This window comes from Panthera pardus, unplaced genomic scaffold (assembly GCF_024362965.1).
Source record: "Panthera pardus isolate Hobbes unplaced genomic scaffold, ASM2436296v1 HiC_scaffold_6, whole genome shotgun sequence".
In the NCBI taxonomy this organism is placed as follows: Eukaryota; Metazoa; Chordata; class Mammalia; order Carnivora; family Felidae; genus Panthera; species Panthera pardus.
In genome coordinates this window covers 12,052,425-12,068,237 of record NW_026526991.1, presented here as the reverse complement: position 1 = coordinate 12,068,237, position 15,813 = coordinate 12,052,425, and the positions used below count along the sequence as shown (strand labels likewise).

Genomic DNA, 15,813 nt, shown 5'->3' with positions numbered 1-15,813 from the left:
AAAACTACAAAGGAACCAAGCACACTTAATGCGGAGAGGGAGCTTACCTTAGAACCACGTTCATTAAAGATTATTTCTACATCTAGGATTTTGCCAAACTGCTGCAGAGACAAAAATAAAAACATTTATTCACGGTCAGCTTTTTACCCACACACTGTATTTTCTCCTGAAAAAGGAATCTTTTTTTTCTTTTTCTTTTCCTTTTCTTTTCACTTCTTATACGACTTCCATGTTACTTTCTATTTGTTGGTAGGTCCCAATACTGGGTTCTGATTTTTCCTTATCACTGAGCTGATGTCTCCTTTCCCATTCTTTATTCAGGCCACCCACTCATGCATTATCCACCTCTGTATGGCAGAAGCTGTTTCCAGAAGATATGCGCAGTGTTACCCTATTACATGCTTCTCCAAGGATAAGAACTAGGGGTTTTCCTAACTACTGCGTCTTTAATTTTTCGAAATGTCCCAGTTTTTAAGAAGCAAATCCTAAGTAGAAAGATATACTATTGGAGGCTATTTTTCTTCTATTTTTTTTTTTTTTTAATTTATAAAAGCAAACCATGTTCGCTATAAGAAAAAAAAAAAAGGTCAGAAAGTACAGATAAATAAAAAGGAAAATAGGAAAAGCAAAATGCAGATCCTCTGTAAACCTGCCATCTCCCCGTGCTGGTATACAGCCTTCCCAGATTTTCCTCGGGCATATATTGTTAAGGCAATGTTTCCACGTATTACTTTTATTTTTTAAGTTAATATGCTATGAACAGTTGTCCAAGCCAATAAAAATGTACCTACGTTCTCATTTCTACAGACTACACGCTGTTTTCTATTGTACTTAAACATTCGTGGGCATTATACCAGATTTCGTTTATTTGCCATTTTAATATTTTGGCAATGAACATTATCAAGTGCATTTTAAGTAATAGCTTTGTTTGGTCCTTAAACATTTTAACATTTGGGAAATGAAACAAAACTAACAACACAAAGCCTAAAGACCTGTTTAGCTCCCTAAATGGGACTGGAGGGGAGCATACGTAAAACACAGACGTTATGTGGAGGAGAGCATGCAGCTGACAAGACTACCTGTTGTAGTCAATACTCGGATGAACTGATGGGAGAGATGTGCAATAAATCTCCAGGTATCTTTCCGGTCACACCTCCCTCTGAATACTGGACTCCTAGACCCCAATGATCTATGTCGCTTGGACGTTAATATACGTATTTTAAAATATTTGGAAAAGGAGAAAGAGAGAGTGTATGTACATGCGCGAGAGGGAGAGGGAGGGAGAGAAGACGGAAGATCTGAAACATGCTCTGTGCTGACAGCGGAGAACCCGAGGCGGGGCTCAAACTCACAGACCATGAGATCATGACCTGATCTGAAGTCAGAGGCTTAACCCACTGAGCCACCCAGGCGCCCAGTGTTGCCTGGATTTTGAATCAGACTTTGGGAAGTGTGAAAAAAATGAAAAGAGCGAAACAAATCATGCTTTCTTATTGGGCTGAAGCATTACTATCTGTATCAGAAAACATGTCCTAAGAGCCCACGTTTTCTAGAGTAAGACTTCTGGGCTCGATTCCAGTTTCATCGCTTAATAGAACATTAGGGAAATAAAGGAAAGAGGAAACGGTCTTATTTTGGGTAGGAGGGCATTTAATTTTACTTCTAGGACTATCCAAAAAACTAAGATTTGAGTGGTGTTTTAGAGTTTGCTTCCTTTTACATTTTCTAATGCGTCCTTATACCATCCTGCTGGCGAGGGCTGCCTTCTAAGGAAAACAAGGCTGAGGGAAGCCATTCGTCAAGTCTGCAGAGCTAAGAAAATGGAGCATGGAGTCCCTGCTCTTTACCAGTGCTGTCCTCCCGAGACAGCTGTTAACCGGGCAGGGGAAGACCGAGCAACCCTAGCAGGTGTCCCTTGCAAGGAGAAGTTTTTGTACATGCACCTAGCAGCCGTATAGGATAACACATCTCAAGAAATCACCGGCCTAGTGATAACCGGCCTAGGCAGCTCTTTAACGCACACAATTTTTCTGACTCCAGAGAAAACACGCTTGCAGCACATGAGAATATACTCCATTTTCACCGATCTCCAGAGACTAGGATTCCGTATTATTTCTGTTCAGTAGAGAACCTTCAGTAGAGTCCACTAGAGAACTCATACTCCTGGGAAACTTCCTCTTAAATATAACCTAAATTCTTTACGCTGCCCTTTATGGTTTCTGTTGCTCTCTTTTCTGTGGAGATGAACAGCTGGCTACCATTTTCTCTAAAAAGGTTCGTCAAGTACTTCAAGAACGTTATTAAATCTCAACGCTGGCCTTGGCTTCAGTGTAGAAAATACTCCAGGTACTCAGCGGTCAGTGACAAAACTGTGCTCCAGGGTCTTGTCACCACGAAGAGGCCACAGCCGAGACTTCAAGCGGGGCACCTGCTTTTCTGCCAAAGCACCGTGCAGCTACAACAGCAAAGGTTTTTTTTAAACCATGAGCTCTCACTCCTACGTCAAGTTAAGAGCCTGCTCGAATTAAAGCAGGCAACAACACATGAGCCCAGAAAAAACCCGAAGATTTCCAGCAGCCATTCACTTTCCAACAACTGAAATCTTTGCTATTCTACTTTGTCTTCATGATGGCGATTCCGGGAGGAAGCGAGTGGCTGGAAGAACACGTCAGAGGGAGCAAACCAACCCCCTACTCCTGATTTTTAGACATTGGTCTTGACGCTGTTGAGTTATGAGCGAGGAAGTAAAAGCAAAACACAGGTACTTTCTGCTTCCCAAACATTAAGTCGTTGAGCTCGTAACACTCTGAAAGGTAAGGATTCCTGTCTCTTTCCTGATTTTAATACTGAATGGCTCACGTCCCACAAAACCCCTTGGTCCCGGGCAAACCGGGTTGCACGGTCGCCTTGTGTATGTGAGAACCTGCACAGCCATTGTCTAGGATGACAGGAGTGATGGCACTAGGTGACGGAAATTCCTGAAGACTGATGGAAACACTGATTTACCTCAATCTGTCTGCAGTCTTATCCTAAGGTCCTGATGACTTATAACACGCCTGGCGGATCACATTAAATTGTCATTGTAAACCCACAAAGGGACTTCAGAGACTTACCCCAAACATCTGTCGGAGGTCGGGGTCCCGGAAGCGGAAGGGAATATTAGAGACATGCAGCCGTTTCGGGGTAGATTTGCTCTCTGAGTTCTCACTACTTTGTGTCTGTGACTGCTGGCCGTCTGTCTGTGCGCCCCCTTCTGTCTGCTAAGCAAAGAAACAGACAACGTTGAGTGGAAAAGAAATATGATTACTTCACAAGAATTGTGTAAAATAACGAACATTCCCAGACCCAGTCGTTCTCAAACAATCTTTAAGCAAAAATTACAAGTTGTCCCTTCAGAGGGGAAAAAAACCGAATCAAAATGTTACCTATGTTCAAACTGCTATAGTTTACAAAGAAAATTTAGGTCTTTTGAGTATTTACAGTACATTAGTGAAATGGGAGAAAACCAAAATGCTGAACAGAAATACTAAATACTAATGCCCAAGATCACATGGAGATCCGTTAGGTAGGAAAGACATAAAAACCGTACCATTAGTCTTTGATTCTTAGTAGAGTTTTCCATGTCTGAAATCTTTCCATTTTGAAAATGAAGAGTCTGTTATACTTAGCTGAGGTGATCACTGCGTTTTTGGTCTATCGTTTCAGGAAACAGGGGAGTATTTTCATGTTTCGTTCCCTCTATGAGTTCCAGAGTTTATGACTACCGGGTCACCAAAGTATAACATTCACAAAGAGGAGACACCTAATGACAGCAGGCATTTGGTTTCAACCTGAAGGAACCCAATCCGCACGCTCCTCCCGATCCAGGTGATTCCAGCTGACGTCAGCACGGGGACCCCAAGCTCCTGCAGCCCAGAGCAAAGCCCCACTATACAAAATCTGCCGGGACAGGCTTTGCGGGCCCTGCGTAACCTACTAGACGCGGGTAAGCGCTGGGTCAGTGTGTACAAGCGTGGTGTGCGCTTTTAATCCTCAATCTCTTTTAAAGCAACACCCCAGACATTTTCCCCCCGATAAATCCTTGAAAAAGTGGCTATGCTGAGAAATACTTTTGACCATTATCTAACGGGTGTGATACATTCTAGGTATTCAAAACACATTTATTCTGAAGTATTCATCTGGCAATTTAGGAACCTTGTGTTTTTACTATTCCCTATGAAGTGTCTGCCAAACTGGAGGGCTCGCTGTGCTGATGAAACCAACATACTTTTAAAACGAGAGTGGAACTCGCTGTTCTTATTATCTCAAGTGAGTTACAACTGAGTCCCTAACAGATTCTTCTGAGTGACGCAGAACAGATCCCCTCCCTTTGACCCAATGTTCAAGTAAAAGAAACTGTGAATCACAGATACTTTTGGCTCAGAGACATTACCAACCAACTTGAAATGAAGTTCGAGACTTTAAAATATAAAAGATAATCAGGAATAAACGTGGAATAAATGCCAGCTTTTCAACTGTCAATCTAAGTGATGGCAGCTTTTATCTCATTCCATTCAGGCCTTGCAGATGGCTTAAATATGCAATGATTCATGTAATATAAAAATAGCAGAAAAGGGAAGGGCCATGAAGCAATGTTCTGCGAAAGTGTAAGGTTTTCAATCACCAATCTGGGCACAATGCAGACTAAACAAAACAAATTCCATTTCAAAGATGAAATTCACTAAGTTGCTAAAACGGCATCACGGACACCAAAGCAATAAGCATGAGCATCAATTACGACTAATGCTCATTCAAGCACCTTCAGACTTGCCTCTTACATCTCACAGCTGGAGCCCATAAAACTATTTCTTCAATCTAACTTAAAACTTTTTTTTAATGTTTATTTATTTTTGAGAGAGCGAGAGAGACAAAGCACGAGTGGGGGGAAGGGCAGAGAGAGAGGGAGACACAGAATCCAAAGCAGGCTCCAGGCTCTGAGCATCAGCACAGAGCCCGACATGGGGCTTGAACTCACGCACTGCGAGATCATGACCTGAGCTGAAGTTGGACGCTTAACCAACTGAGACACCCAGGTGCCCCTTCAATCAAACTTTAAAACCACCAGATCTTATCTGCAGGGTGTCAGTGTTTCACTCTGATAAAAGCCGAAAAGATGGACTCTAGCTCCAAACCAAAGTTTTATATATAACATCTACATGTAATTCAGGTAATCTGTAATATATATGTGAGGTGGCAGACGAAATGAAAACGAATGATTATTTCAAAGTATGTTGCCCAAGGTATTTGTTACTTAACGTTTTTACAGCCTTGAAGACACAATTTAAGAAGAAGATTAGAGGTCAGACTGGATAATTTTCTGGCCTTGTAGTTCATACCCACATTTTAAAAAAATATAAAGTCTTTAATTTCAGGGACATTTGGCAAGTTGAGAAATTAACATTTCCAAAATTCTTAAGTCTTCTGATTTAATATAAATTTTAAAACTGAAGTTTAACATACATAGATACAAATGCACAAATCATAAGCATGAATGAAATTTCACAAAGAATATACAAGCATGTAACCATCAAACCAGATCAAGCCAACAGAACACCAGGAGCATTCCAGTCACTGTCCCCTTGTGAAAGGGACTCACTGCCCTGACTTCTAACTCCATAGATTAGTTTGGCTGTGAAAGATAAGAAAGAAAAGAAAAGTAAAAAGAAAAGAAAAGAAAACGAAAGAAAAAAGAAAAGGGGAGAGGAGAGGAGAGGAGAGGAGAGGAGAGGAGAGGAGAGGAAAGGAAAGGAAAGGAAAGGAAAGGAAAGGAAAAGAGGAAAGGAAAGGAAAGAAGAGAAAAGAGAGAAAGAAAAGAAGGAAGAAAGAAAAGGAACTACACAGCATGTACTCTTTTGTTTGCCTTCGTTTATTCTGTGTAATACACATACACACATTATTGTAATTCATCTATTCATCTATTTTATAAACATACAGGACTTATTCGAGCTGCTTCCAGTTTTTGGCTATTAAGGATAACGTTCCTATAAATATTCTTGTGACATTCTTGTCTTTTGGTGCGCACAAACAGCCATTTCTGTTGGGTGCATATGCATCCAGGATTTGCTGGGTTAAGGACATGTGTAAGTTCAGCCTTAACACACGTTTTCCCAAGTGGCTGTACTAACTTATACTAACTGTGGATAGCTGCAAAAATTCTAGTTGTGCTTAGTATCGTCCTTTTCATTGTGACTATCCTGGTGGAAGGCAGTGGCATTATATGGTGGCTTTAATTTGCTTTCTTCTCTTTAAATCTGCTTTCCACTTACAGAACTTTGTTGAAAAATGGGAACTCCTTGTTAAATAGCAACTATTTCTTGAGTGCATACTATAGGATAGACTCTTCTGTAAGCCTTTTAACAATAGTTAATACTTACATAGTGTTTACTATTTGCCAGACACTGGCCTACATTTTATGTATTTTAATTCATGTAATGCTTGCAACGACCCTAACATGGCATTTTTGTAAACACGAGAATGTAGGAGATCCTTTTTTTTTTTTTAATTTGAGAGAGAGACTGGAAGAGTGCAAGTGGGGGGGGGGGGAGAGAGGGAGGGAGAGGAAGGGGGGGGAGAGGGAGGGAGAGGGAGAGAGAGAGAGAGAGAGAGAGAATCTTCTCTCATGGGGCTCAATCCCACAGCCCTGGGATCATGACCTGAGCCGAAATCAAGTCAGACGCTCAATTGGCTGAGACACCCAAGCATTTCTTTGGGTGGTGCCGTTTTTTTACCCCACTTTTCAGATGAGGAATCTGAGAAACACAAAGACCGCCTGAGCAGTGGATTAGGGATTCAAACACAGGGAGTTTGGCCCCCGAATACATGCTCTTCACTACTATGTCATGTACTGTCTTTTCTAATCCTCACAATAATCTATGCAGCAGGCACTATTATTATCCCAATTGACAGAGGCAGAAAGTAAGGCACAGAAAGATTAAGTAGGTGCCCAAGGTCACACATTAAGTGGCAGAGCAGGAACTGAGAACTAGGTGGCGGACTTTCACGTACTAAGTATCATCCTGGCCAGCACGACACCTGCACTCTTCTTCTCATTAGAAGGGAGAGCACTTGTGGATCCCACTCTCTTTCTCAGCGCCCTCACCTGGAGGAGCAAGACTTCCTCGGGGCTAGAGGCAGGCAGGAGGGTAAGGGACAGGGAAAGCTATACAAGAGTGACACGTATTCTCGATCTTGAGGGAAGAGAAGCAGGTCAGCCCACGAAGGGAGTAAAGGCAAGAGGAAAGAAAACCTGCAATGGCACACTACCAAACTGATACTCAAAGGGGCTGAAAAGCAGATTTCTGTATACAGTGGACAAAGGAGTAGGAAATGTACATTGAATGTAATTAAGCCACATACTTCCCATTTGACATCCTTAACATTAAGTTACCTCAATATCAACTACTAATTGTTGAAACAGACAAATCAGAGAGAAAAAGTGACACTTTTTAGGCTGTATCTTTGTGAAAAGTGGACAACTGAACTGCTCTGAGAAAAACCTCAGTGTACACGTTAGTTTGCTTTATTTTCTTTTTTTTTTTAATTTTTTTTTTTAACGTTTATTTATTTTTGAGACAGAGAGAGACCGAGCATGAACGGGGGAGGGGCAGAGAGATAAGGAGACACAGAATCGGAAGCAGGCTCCAGGCTCTGAGCCATCAGCCCAGAGCCTGACGCGGGGCTCGAACTCACGGACCGCGAGATCGTGACCTGAGCCGCAGTCGGACGCTTCACCGACTGAGCCACCCAGGCGCCCCAGTTTGCTTTATTTTCTACTGTTAGCTACTGAGCAGCTCTCTTGACTGTACAACCAACCTCCCAAGGTTCTGTTCTTCCCTTCTGTGGTCATTTTCTGACCTAATTTATTCACTGGGCAGAGGATGAAAACAGAAGGGGCTAGAGTCTGTGCCCTGAGAGTTCACAGCGAGGGCTGGCAGCGGCACTGCTGGCACCCTCCTGGGACTACCGTCTACATATCTACTCTTTAAACAACCCAGCTGCTCCAGTGGGGTCTGGCTGTCTGTATATACCGCACAGGAGCACAGGGCTTTTTTTTTTTTTTTTTTTTTTTTTTTAATTTTTTTTTTTCAACGTTTTTTATTTATTTTTGGGACAGAGAGAGACACAGCATGAGCGGGGGAGGGGCAGAGAGAGAGGGAGACACAGAATCGGAAACAGGCTCCAGGCTCCGAGCCATCAGCCCAGAGCCTGACGCGGGGCTCGAACTCACGGACTCACGGACCGCAAGATCGTGACCTGGCTGAAGTCGGACGCTTAACCGACTGCGCCACCCAGGCGCCCCAGCACAGGGCTTTTTATACTGAAGAGCGAGCGAGATTTTTAAGTCTCAAAGCCGCAATCTAGAAATGAGAACTAAAAACGTTTTGGTTTGATTAACTCACACTTTTCAAATTCTTGTAACTACGAAACAGATTTTCTGACTTCTCTATGAAACAATGGAAATAAATCTTACTATACACTGTGAACAAATGTGCTGGTATGGCCTGGAAGAGAGTTGTGGGCAATACAAGATGAAGTATTACTGCCCAAGTCTCTATCGGAGTAACACTTAACATGTAATCCAAGATAGTAAGGAAGGTTTTGATTAATTCAGGAATAAAATTTATGGATTACCCATTTTCTTCAAAATTTATTTTTCCTTTTGTTTTCTGAGAGGACTTCATTTCTTATTTTTGCCTATGTGAGGCTGATAGGGAGGCAGAGGAAAAGAGAAAACTTAATTCAGCACAGTAAATTTCTTGAGAATCTGATTCATGTCTGAGAACATCTACTGAATCAACCCATTTTAATGATTGTTTGACTGGGTATAGAATTGGAGGTTGGAAAAAATTCCTTTAGAACTCTGAAGGCAACTCTCAACTGTTGTGTAGTTTCCAGTGCTGCTGTTCAGAAATCCGAAGGTGTTCTTTCTCCCCATTCTCTCTGGTTTGGAGCCTGTCCAGTGTGTCTAGTGTTCTAAAATTTCATAGTGGTATGCTTTAAGGTGGGTGGGTGGGTTGGTTGGCTGGTTGGTTGGCTGATTGATTGATTGCTTATTTATTTTTCCCAAGATTTTACTTAAATTCACATTAGTTACCATATAGTGTAGTACTGGTTTCAGGAGTAGAACCCAGTGAGATTCACAACTTACACATAAAACCCAGTGTTCATCCCAACTGATGCCCTCCTTAATGCCCATCACCCATTTAGCCCATCTCCTGCCAACCACCCCTCCAGCAACCCTCGTTCGTTCTCTGTAGTTAAGAGTCTCTTATGGTTTGCCTCCCTCTCTGTTATCTTATTTTTCCTTCCCTTCCCCTATGAATGTTGGATAAAGGGATAGTATCCAAAAATCTATAGAGAACTTGTCAAACTTAACACCCCAAAAAATAATCCAGTTAAGACATGGGCAAAAGAGGGGTGCCTGGGTGGCTCAGTCGGTTAAGCATCTGACTTCAGCTCAGGTCATGATCTCACAGCTCTGTGAGTTCGAGCCCCGCATTGGGCTCTGTGCTGATGGCTCGGAGCCTGGAGCCTGCTTTGGGTTGTGTCTCCCTCTCTCTCTGCCCCTAACCCACTCACATTCTGTCTCTGCCTCTCTCAAAAATAAATAAACATTAAAAAAAAAATTAAAAAAAAAAAAAGACATGGGCAGAAGACATGAACAGACATTTCCTCAAAGAAGACATACAGATAGGGCTAACAGACACATGAAAAATGCTCAACATTGCTCATCATCAGGAAAATACAAATCAACACCACAATGAGATAGTCAGAATGGCTAAAATTAACAACTCAGGAAACAACAGATGTTGGTGAAGCTGTGGGGAAAGGGGAACCCTCTTACACTGTTGGTGGGAATGCAAACTGGCACAGCTACTCTGGAAAACAGTGTAGAGTTTCTTCGGCAAGTTAAAAATAGAACTACCCTATAACCCAACAATTGCACTATTAGGTCTTTGTCCAAGGGATACCAAAAATACACAAAAATACTGATTTGAAGGGGCACATGCACCCCAATGTTTATAGCAGCGCTATCAACAATAGCTAAATTATGGAAAGAGCCCAAATGTCCATCGACCGATGAAGGAATAAAAAAGATGTAATGTGTACACACGTACACACACACATACACATACACACAATGGAATACTACTTAGTGATGAAAAAGAATGAAATCTTGCCATTTGTAATGACACAGATGGAACTAGAGTGTATTATGCTAAGTGAAATAAGTCAGAGAAAGACAAATACCATACGATTTCACTCATATGTGGAATTTAAGAAACAGATGAACATAGGAGAAAGAAGGAAAGCTTAATGTGGGTTTATTTTAGTCTATTTGGCTGGTAATTCTGTGGCCTTTTTTAAGTTGGAAATTAATGTCCTTCAGTCCCGAGAAGTTTTCTTTAATTATCTGATGACTCCAACCCTATACATGTTGTCTTTCTGGAACTTGCATTATTAGACACTGGATGTTTTGGATTGGTCCTCTTAATTTTCTTATTGCTTTCTTTTATTTTCTATCTCTCTGCTTTTAGCTTCTATTTTCTGGGATATAGGTCTTTAATTCCTTATCTGAAAACTCTGGGGCCAAGGCATATCAGAATTCAGAAGTTTTAGGATTTTAGAAAGGTAATGGGTGTATAAACCATAATACAACTCAGTGAGACTTGGGACAGTGATATTCCTTTATGTGCATTCATGTAAGTGGGACAAAGATATATGCAGGCTGTGAGTTCTGCCAATTTATGGAAAATCACCTGATTTTCAGAACATTTTTAGATTTTATAATTGTGGATTAAGACTGTAACGGTAGACCTCTGCTTCTTCAATCTCATCTTCCAGCCCTCCAACAAAGATTTTTTTCATTTTGTTGCCATGTTTTTAATTTCAAGGGCTCTTCTCTGAATCCCCCACTCTCCACCTCTTTTAAACTTCACTCTTGGTTTAGCAGATGGTGGTATCTTCTCTTCATCTCTCTGAGGCTACAGGTTATTGTTTTGGATTAGAAAAAGGTTCCTCTTATTCCCAATTTCTTTTTTGATTCTTTTCGTTCTGTTTTGCACGCTGTAGGCTTCCCTCAGGAATCCAGCTCTCTTGGGTTGTCTGCTCACAATTAAGAACTGAGTGGGGGAAGGTAGCTAAAAAGCCAGTAGTTCTGAATGACTGGGGTGCAGGGGCCTGAGGATTTTGATTCATTCTAGTTCAGTTAGGCAAGCGATTTGTTAGGGAAATCCCTGACATGTACATCGTTACGTCTTTCCTCTTGACTAGGTCAGGCAGGCAGTCCAGGGAAGAGTCTCCCAGTCTTCCAACCAGAGCTGTCGGTTTCGGAAACTCCTGTGAAATTTCTGTGGTGTAAATGGAACAACTGGCTTAGAAGTAAGTTCATGTGGGTCTGCTAAGTTAGTCACTAATTGGGACATCTGCTTTCTAGCTGCCAGAATTATTAATTCCCCTGGTCCTGTAATTCTCCTGTTCTTATTGGTTTATAACCCTAAAATCACACAGACACAAAAACCATTTTTGGAGGACCCCAAATTAGATGGAGGTTTTCAAAAGTAACATGAAACGACCACACAGTGTCATGTGTCTATGCAACCCAGCTTATGTGTGTTTTGAGCTGACATGTATAAAGTATTTTGGCAAATATTGCTTTGCTTTCAAAATAACCTTTGTATCTCAAGAAGAAGAGCCTGCGTTACAGCCCTTAGCCAACGCACACACGAAAGGCCGCAGGAGAGAAAGCAGAGACCTCGAAAATGAGACATGGTTATCAGCTAACGGCAAGTGTGTAAATACACAGTGTTTTCCTTTCCCTGTTCTTTAGAGCCTGGAACTACTTCAGATGTAAGCTGAAGATGATTAAAATATTTTGGGATAAGGAGACATGACAACTAACAGCAGTGTGGGATCCCAAACTGGATTTAGGACAGAAAAAAGGAACGTTAGTGGAAAAACTGGTAAAATTGAAGTAAGGACTCTATTTTGCCTTAACATTACTGTACCAACACTTCTTACTGCCTGGTCTGGAAGACTGTACTGTTATCTTTTTTTTTTTTTTTTTCCTAAAGTAGGCTTCCTGCCCAGCGCAGAACCCAGTACGGGGCTTGACCTCATGACCCTGACATCAAGACCGGAGCTGAGACTGAGACTCAGATTCTTAACCAACTGAGCCCCCCAGGTGCCCCGAAAACCGTACTGTATCTGTGTAAGGTGTCGACACTAGGAGAAGTTAGATGAAGGACATCCAGAAATTTTTTGTGCTATTTTCGCCACTTTACTGTAAGTCTACGTTTATTTCAAAATAAGAAGTCAAAAAGAAGGGAAAAGGTATTTGGAGATGTCAGATCCTAAACCCTAAAGAGTATTAAAACACCAAGAATGTCTAGTTGGTTTAAGGACTGTACACAGACATAAATGTAGGTAGGTACTTGTATCTGTATTCAACAGGTGGGTTGGACAACTTCTAAAAATCAGAAATGGGCTGAAAAGTCCATTCATTTCAAATTATCGCCATGGCAAAGGAAAAAAAAAAAAAAACACCTAATCTGATATTACGATTATCTACTCCCAAATTAGGAACAGTTTTAATTTACATTTGTAAGTTACTCACAAAAGGTAAGCCACATAAAGTGCCATCCCCTGCGGCATTTTCCCTGAAGATCTCATCGTTTTGAGAACAAAAGGAGGATTCCTAGTTGGGTCCAATTTCTTTTGGGTGGGGGCTGGTCTTCAGTTAGGGTTTAAGTGGATCCTCTTCATAGGATGAATGAGATATTTTCACAATATTGATTATAAAGTCGGTCACACATGGTGCAAAGGACAAGGTTCTAAAAACGGCAGAATTCCAGACTAAACTTATCCAAGGACAGTAGATCTTTCTATTAATTGCTAAAAGCAGAGCTGTCTTGTGAATTGCCATATAATTCACACAGCTTTGAAATGAGGCAATTATTAACAAGAATTATGAATATAATTATTAGTTATGTGAGAGTATTCACATTGGTTCTGTTAAAGGAACCAGACTGTGTCCAAGAGGGAGTCACTCATGCCAACAGGCCCCAGTTGAGCAAACCAAAAGTGAACTACATTGCTTTACCGGGCTCTCCCAGAAAAGCAAGGCCTAGGTCAACCAATCAGCACAACGTACCTGACTTGGCTCCAAGACTCCCCTACTTTCCAAATAAGGAAAGCAACCTTGCTTTGACCAATCAGCAAATGCCCAGTCCAACTTCCTTGTTCCTGCTCCTTCTGCCTATCAAATCTCTTGCCTTGTACAGCTCTTCTGACCTCCTTTCTATCTGCTTAGATTGGATGCAACCCAACTCATGAATCACTGAATAAAGCCAATAAGACCTGTGTCATTTTAAATTTGGTTATAACAGTTAAAAATTTACACAAAAGTGAAATTTCATTAATTTTCCTACATTACATTATTTCAAATTTGAATGATTCAAATTTGTATCAACTAAGACTGTGATGTATTTTATACCCAAGAAAATCTAATGGAAAGATCATTCCCAAAGTAGCATTAGGCACATCTAAAGGATGTGTGTGTGTGTGGATGTGTGTGTGTGTGGATGTGTGTGTGTGTGTGTGTGTGTGTTTCAAAAATCATAGAACAAGGGGAGCCTGGGTGGCTCAGTTGGCTAAGCATCCAAATTTGATGTTGGCTCAGGTCATGGTCTCACAGTTCGTGAGTTTGAAACTTGTATCGGGCTCTAAAATGACAGTGCAGACCCTGCTTGGGATTCTGTCTCCCTCTCTCTTTGCCTCTCCCCTGCTCGCTCTCTAGCTCTCCATCTCAAAATAAATAAATAAGCATTTAAAATTTTTTTTAAAAATCATAGAGCAGTATTTCACAGTGGGTATAAGTTAGTTCTACAGGATATTACCTGGTATGTTGTAGAAAATGGCTTTCATGGTCAAATAAATATGGGAAATACTAGATTAAACAAAGTCAACAAGTTTCCTGTGAATTCTGAAGAGAGAACTCACCTTTCTCCTGAAACATGTTACACATGCAATTCATTCATTTATTTTTCTAAAGCAGGCTACAAAATTCACTTAGGAAAATACTGCTTTTATCAGGATGGCTCTTAGAGCAGTAGCTCCCATGCAGGTGAAGGAAGAAAATGGAGTAACAGAGAAGAGAATTGGATGGCCTATTAATTTGTATCCTTTTTTTAAGTTTATTTATTTCTGTTAAAGGGGGGAGGGGCAGAGAGAGAGGGAGAGACAATCCTAAGCAGGTCCCATGCTGTCAGCGCAGAGCCTGAAGCAGGGCTTGAACCTGGGAACCATCAATGAGAGCATGATGAGTCGAAACCAGGAGCCAAATGCTCAACCAACTAAGCCGCCCAGGTGCCCTTGTATCATTTTATAAATCGAGGTTGCCTAGAATGCCTTCTCTGAAATAATTATATAAAAACAGCCTTGTAGCTAATGCTTTTTGCACACTTACTATGTGCCAGGCATTATCCTAAGTACCTGCTATTCATTTTCTCATTTAAGGCAAAAAATAACCCTATCCGGTAGGAACGATCATCACCATTTTTACAGATGAGGAAAATGAGCATTAGAGTAATAATTTTCAGATGGTTACACACTTAGCAAATGGAGGGAGCTGGTAGCTAAACTCAATCTGATTTCCAGGGCTCCAGCACGCTCCCTCACCACAACCACAATATTATATAGTAAAAAGATGTTTTTTAAAACAGCTTTAAACACTTTTTTGTTTTTTTTCCTGATAATATTGTAGAAAGTGGGTTGGGTTACTTTTCTTTTCTTTTTTTTACATTGTATTTATTTTTGAGAGAGAGAGAGAGAGAGAGAGACAGAGACAGAGAGAGACAGAGACTGAGCACAGGTGGGGGAGGGGCAGAGAGAGAGGGAAACACAGAATCTGAAGCAGGCTCCAGGCTCTGAGCTGTCAGCACAGAGCCCGGTGCGAGGCTCAAACCCACGAACCATGAGATCATGACCTGAGTCGAAGTCAGTTGCTTAACCGACTGAGCCACCCAGGTGCCCCGGGTTACTTTTCATCATGTCATTTTACACTGCCTACAACCCATGTTGACCCACCATTAGCGAAATTTTTTTTTTTTTACTTTATTTATCTTTTGAGAGAGAGAGAGAGAGAGCAAGCAGGGGAGGAGCAGAGAGAGAGGAGGAGAGAATCCCAAGCAGGCTCCGTGCTATCAGCACAGAGCCTGACGTGGGGCTCAAAACCATGAACCATGAGTGAGATCATGAGCTAAAGTCAAGAGACAGACACTCAACTGACTGAGCCACCCAGGTGTCCCAAGGTTTGTTAGCATTTAAAGCATTTTTATAAATATTTATAATGGAGTATGTGATAGGTTAAAACTGGTGGAATTAGATCATATGAATTCCTTCTTAAAGAGTAAAATGCCCTAACGTGATTTAATATTTTTCTAAAAAGTGAAATCTTGGCCCATATGCTTATTTACTGAAAATCCGGGTATTTCACAGTGCTAAACGAACATGCTAATAGGACCATTTATCATATGTTGAATACAAAATTATTTTATCTAATGCCACCACCAAACACAATTTTTTAAGGCACGGAAAACTGAAATTGCATCTGTGCAGAGCAATTCCCTACTCAAGAAAGATTACTTTTGGATTTAGTTATTTTAAAAAGAAATGCTTAAGGGGCATTAAGCCACCTGGGTGGCTTAATCAGTTAAACATCCAGCTTCAGCTCAGGTCATGATCTCACGGTCCATGAGTTCAACACTCAAGCCC

General features: G+C 41.2%; 1 protein-coding gene across 29 annotated transcripts in view; it reads right to left on the bottom strand.

Moving 5' to 3' along the window:
- Positions 1 to 15,813, bottom strand: part of RBFOX2 (RNA binding fox-1 homolog 2) — a 285,909-nt gene that overhangs the window by 38,382 nt on the left and 231,714 nt on the right. For 23 of the 29 annotated variants that reach the window (XM_053896023.1, XM_053896029.1, XM_053896012.1 and 20 more), the window contains 2 exons: positions 3,114 to 3,260; positions 48 to 101 (listed from right to left, as the gene is read on the bottom strand). In XM_053896023.1, coding sequence (XP_053751998.1) covers positions 48 to 101; positions 3,114 to 3,260 — 201 coding nt within the window. The remainder of the gene's footprint in view (positions 1 to 47; positions 102 to 3,113; positions 3,261 to 15,813) is intronic. The other 6 variants (XM_053896024.1, XM_053896025.1, XM_053896013.1 and 3 more) reach the window with 1 other exon arrangement.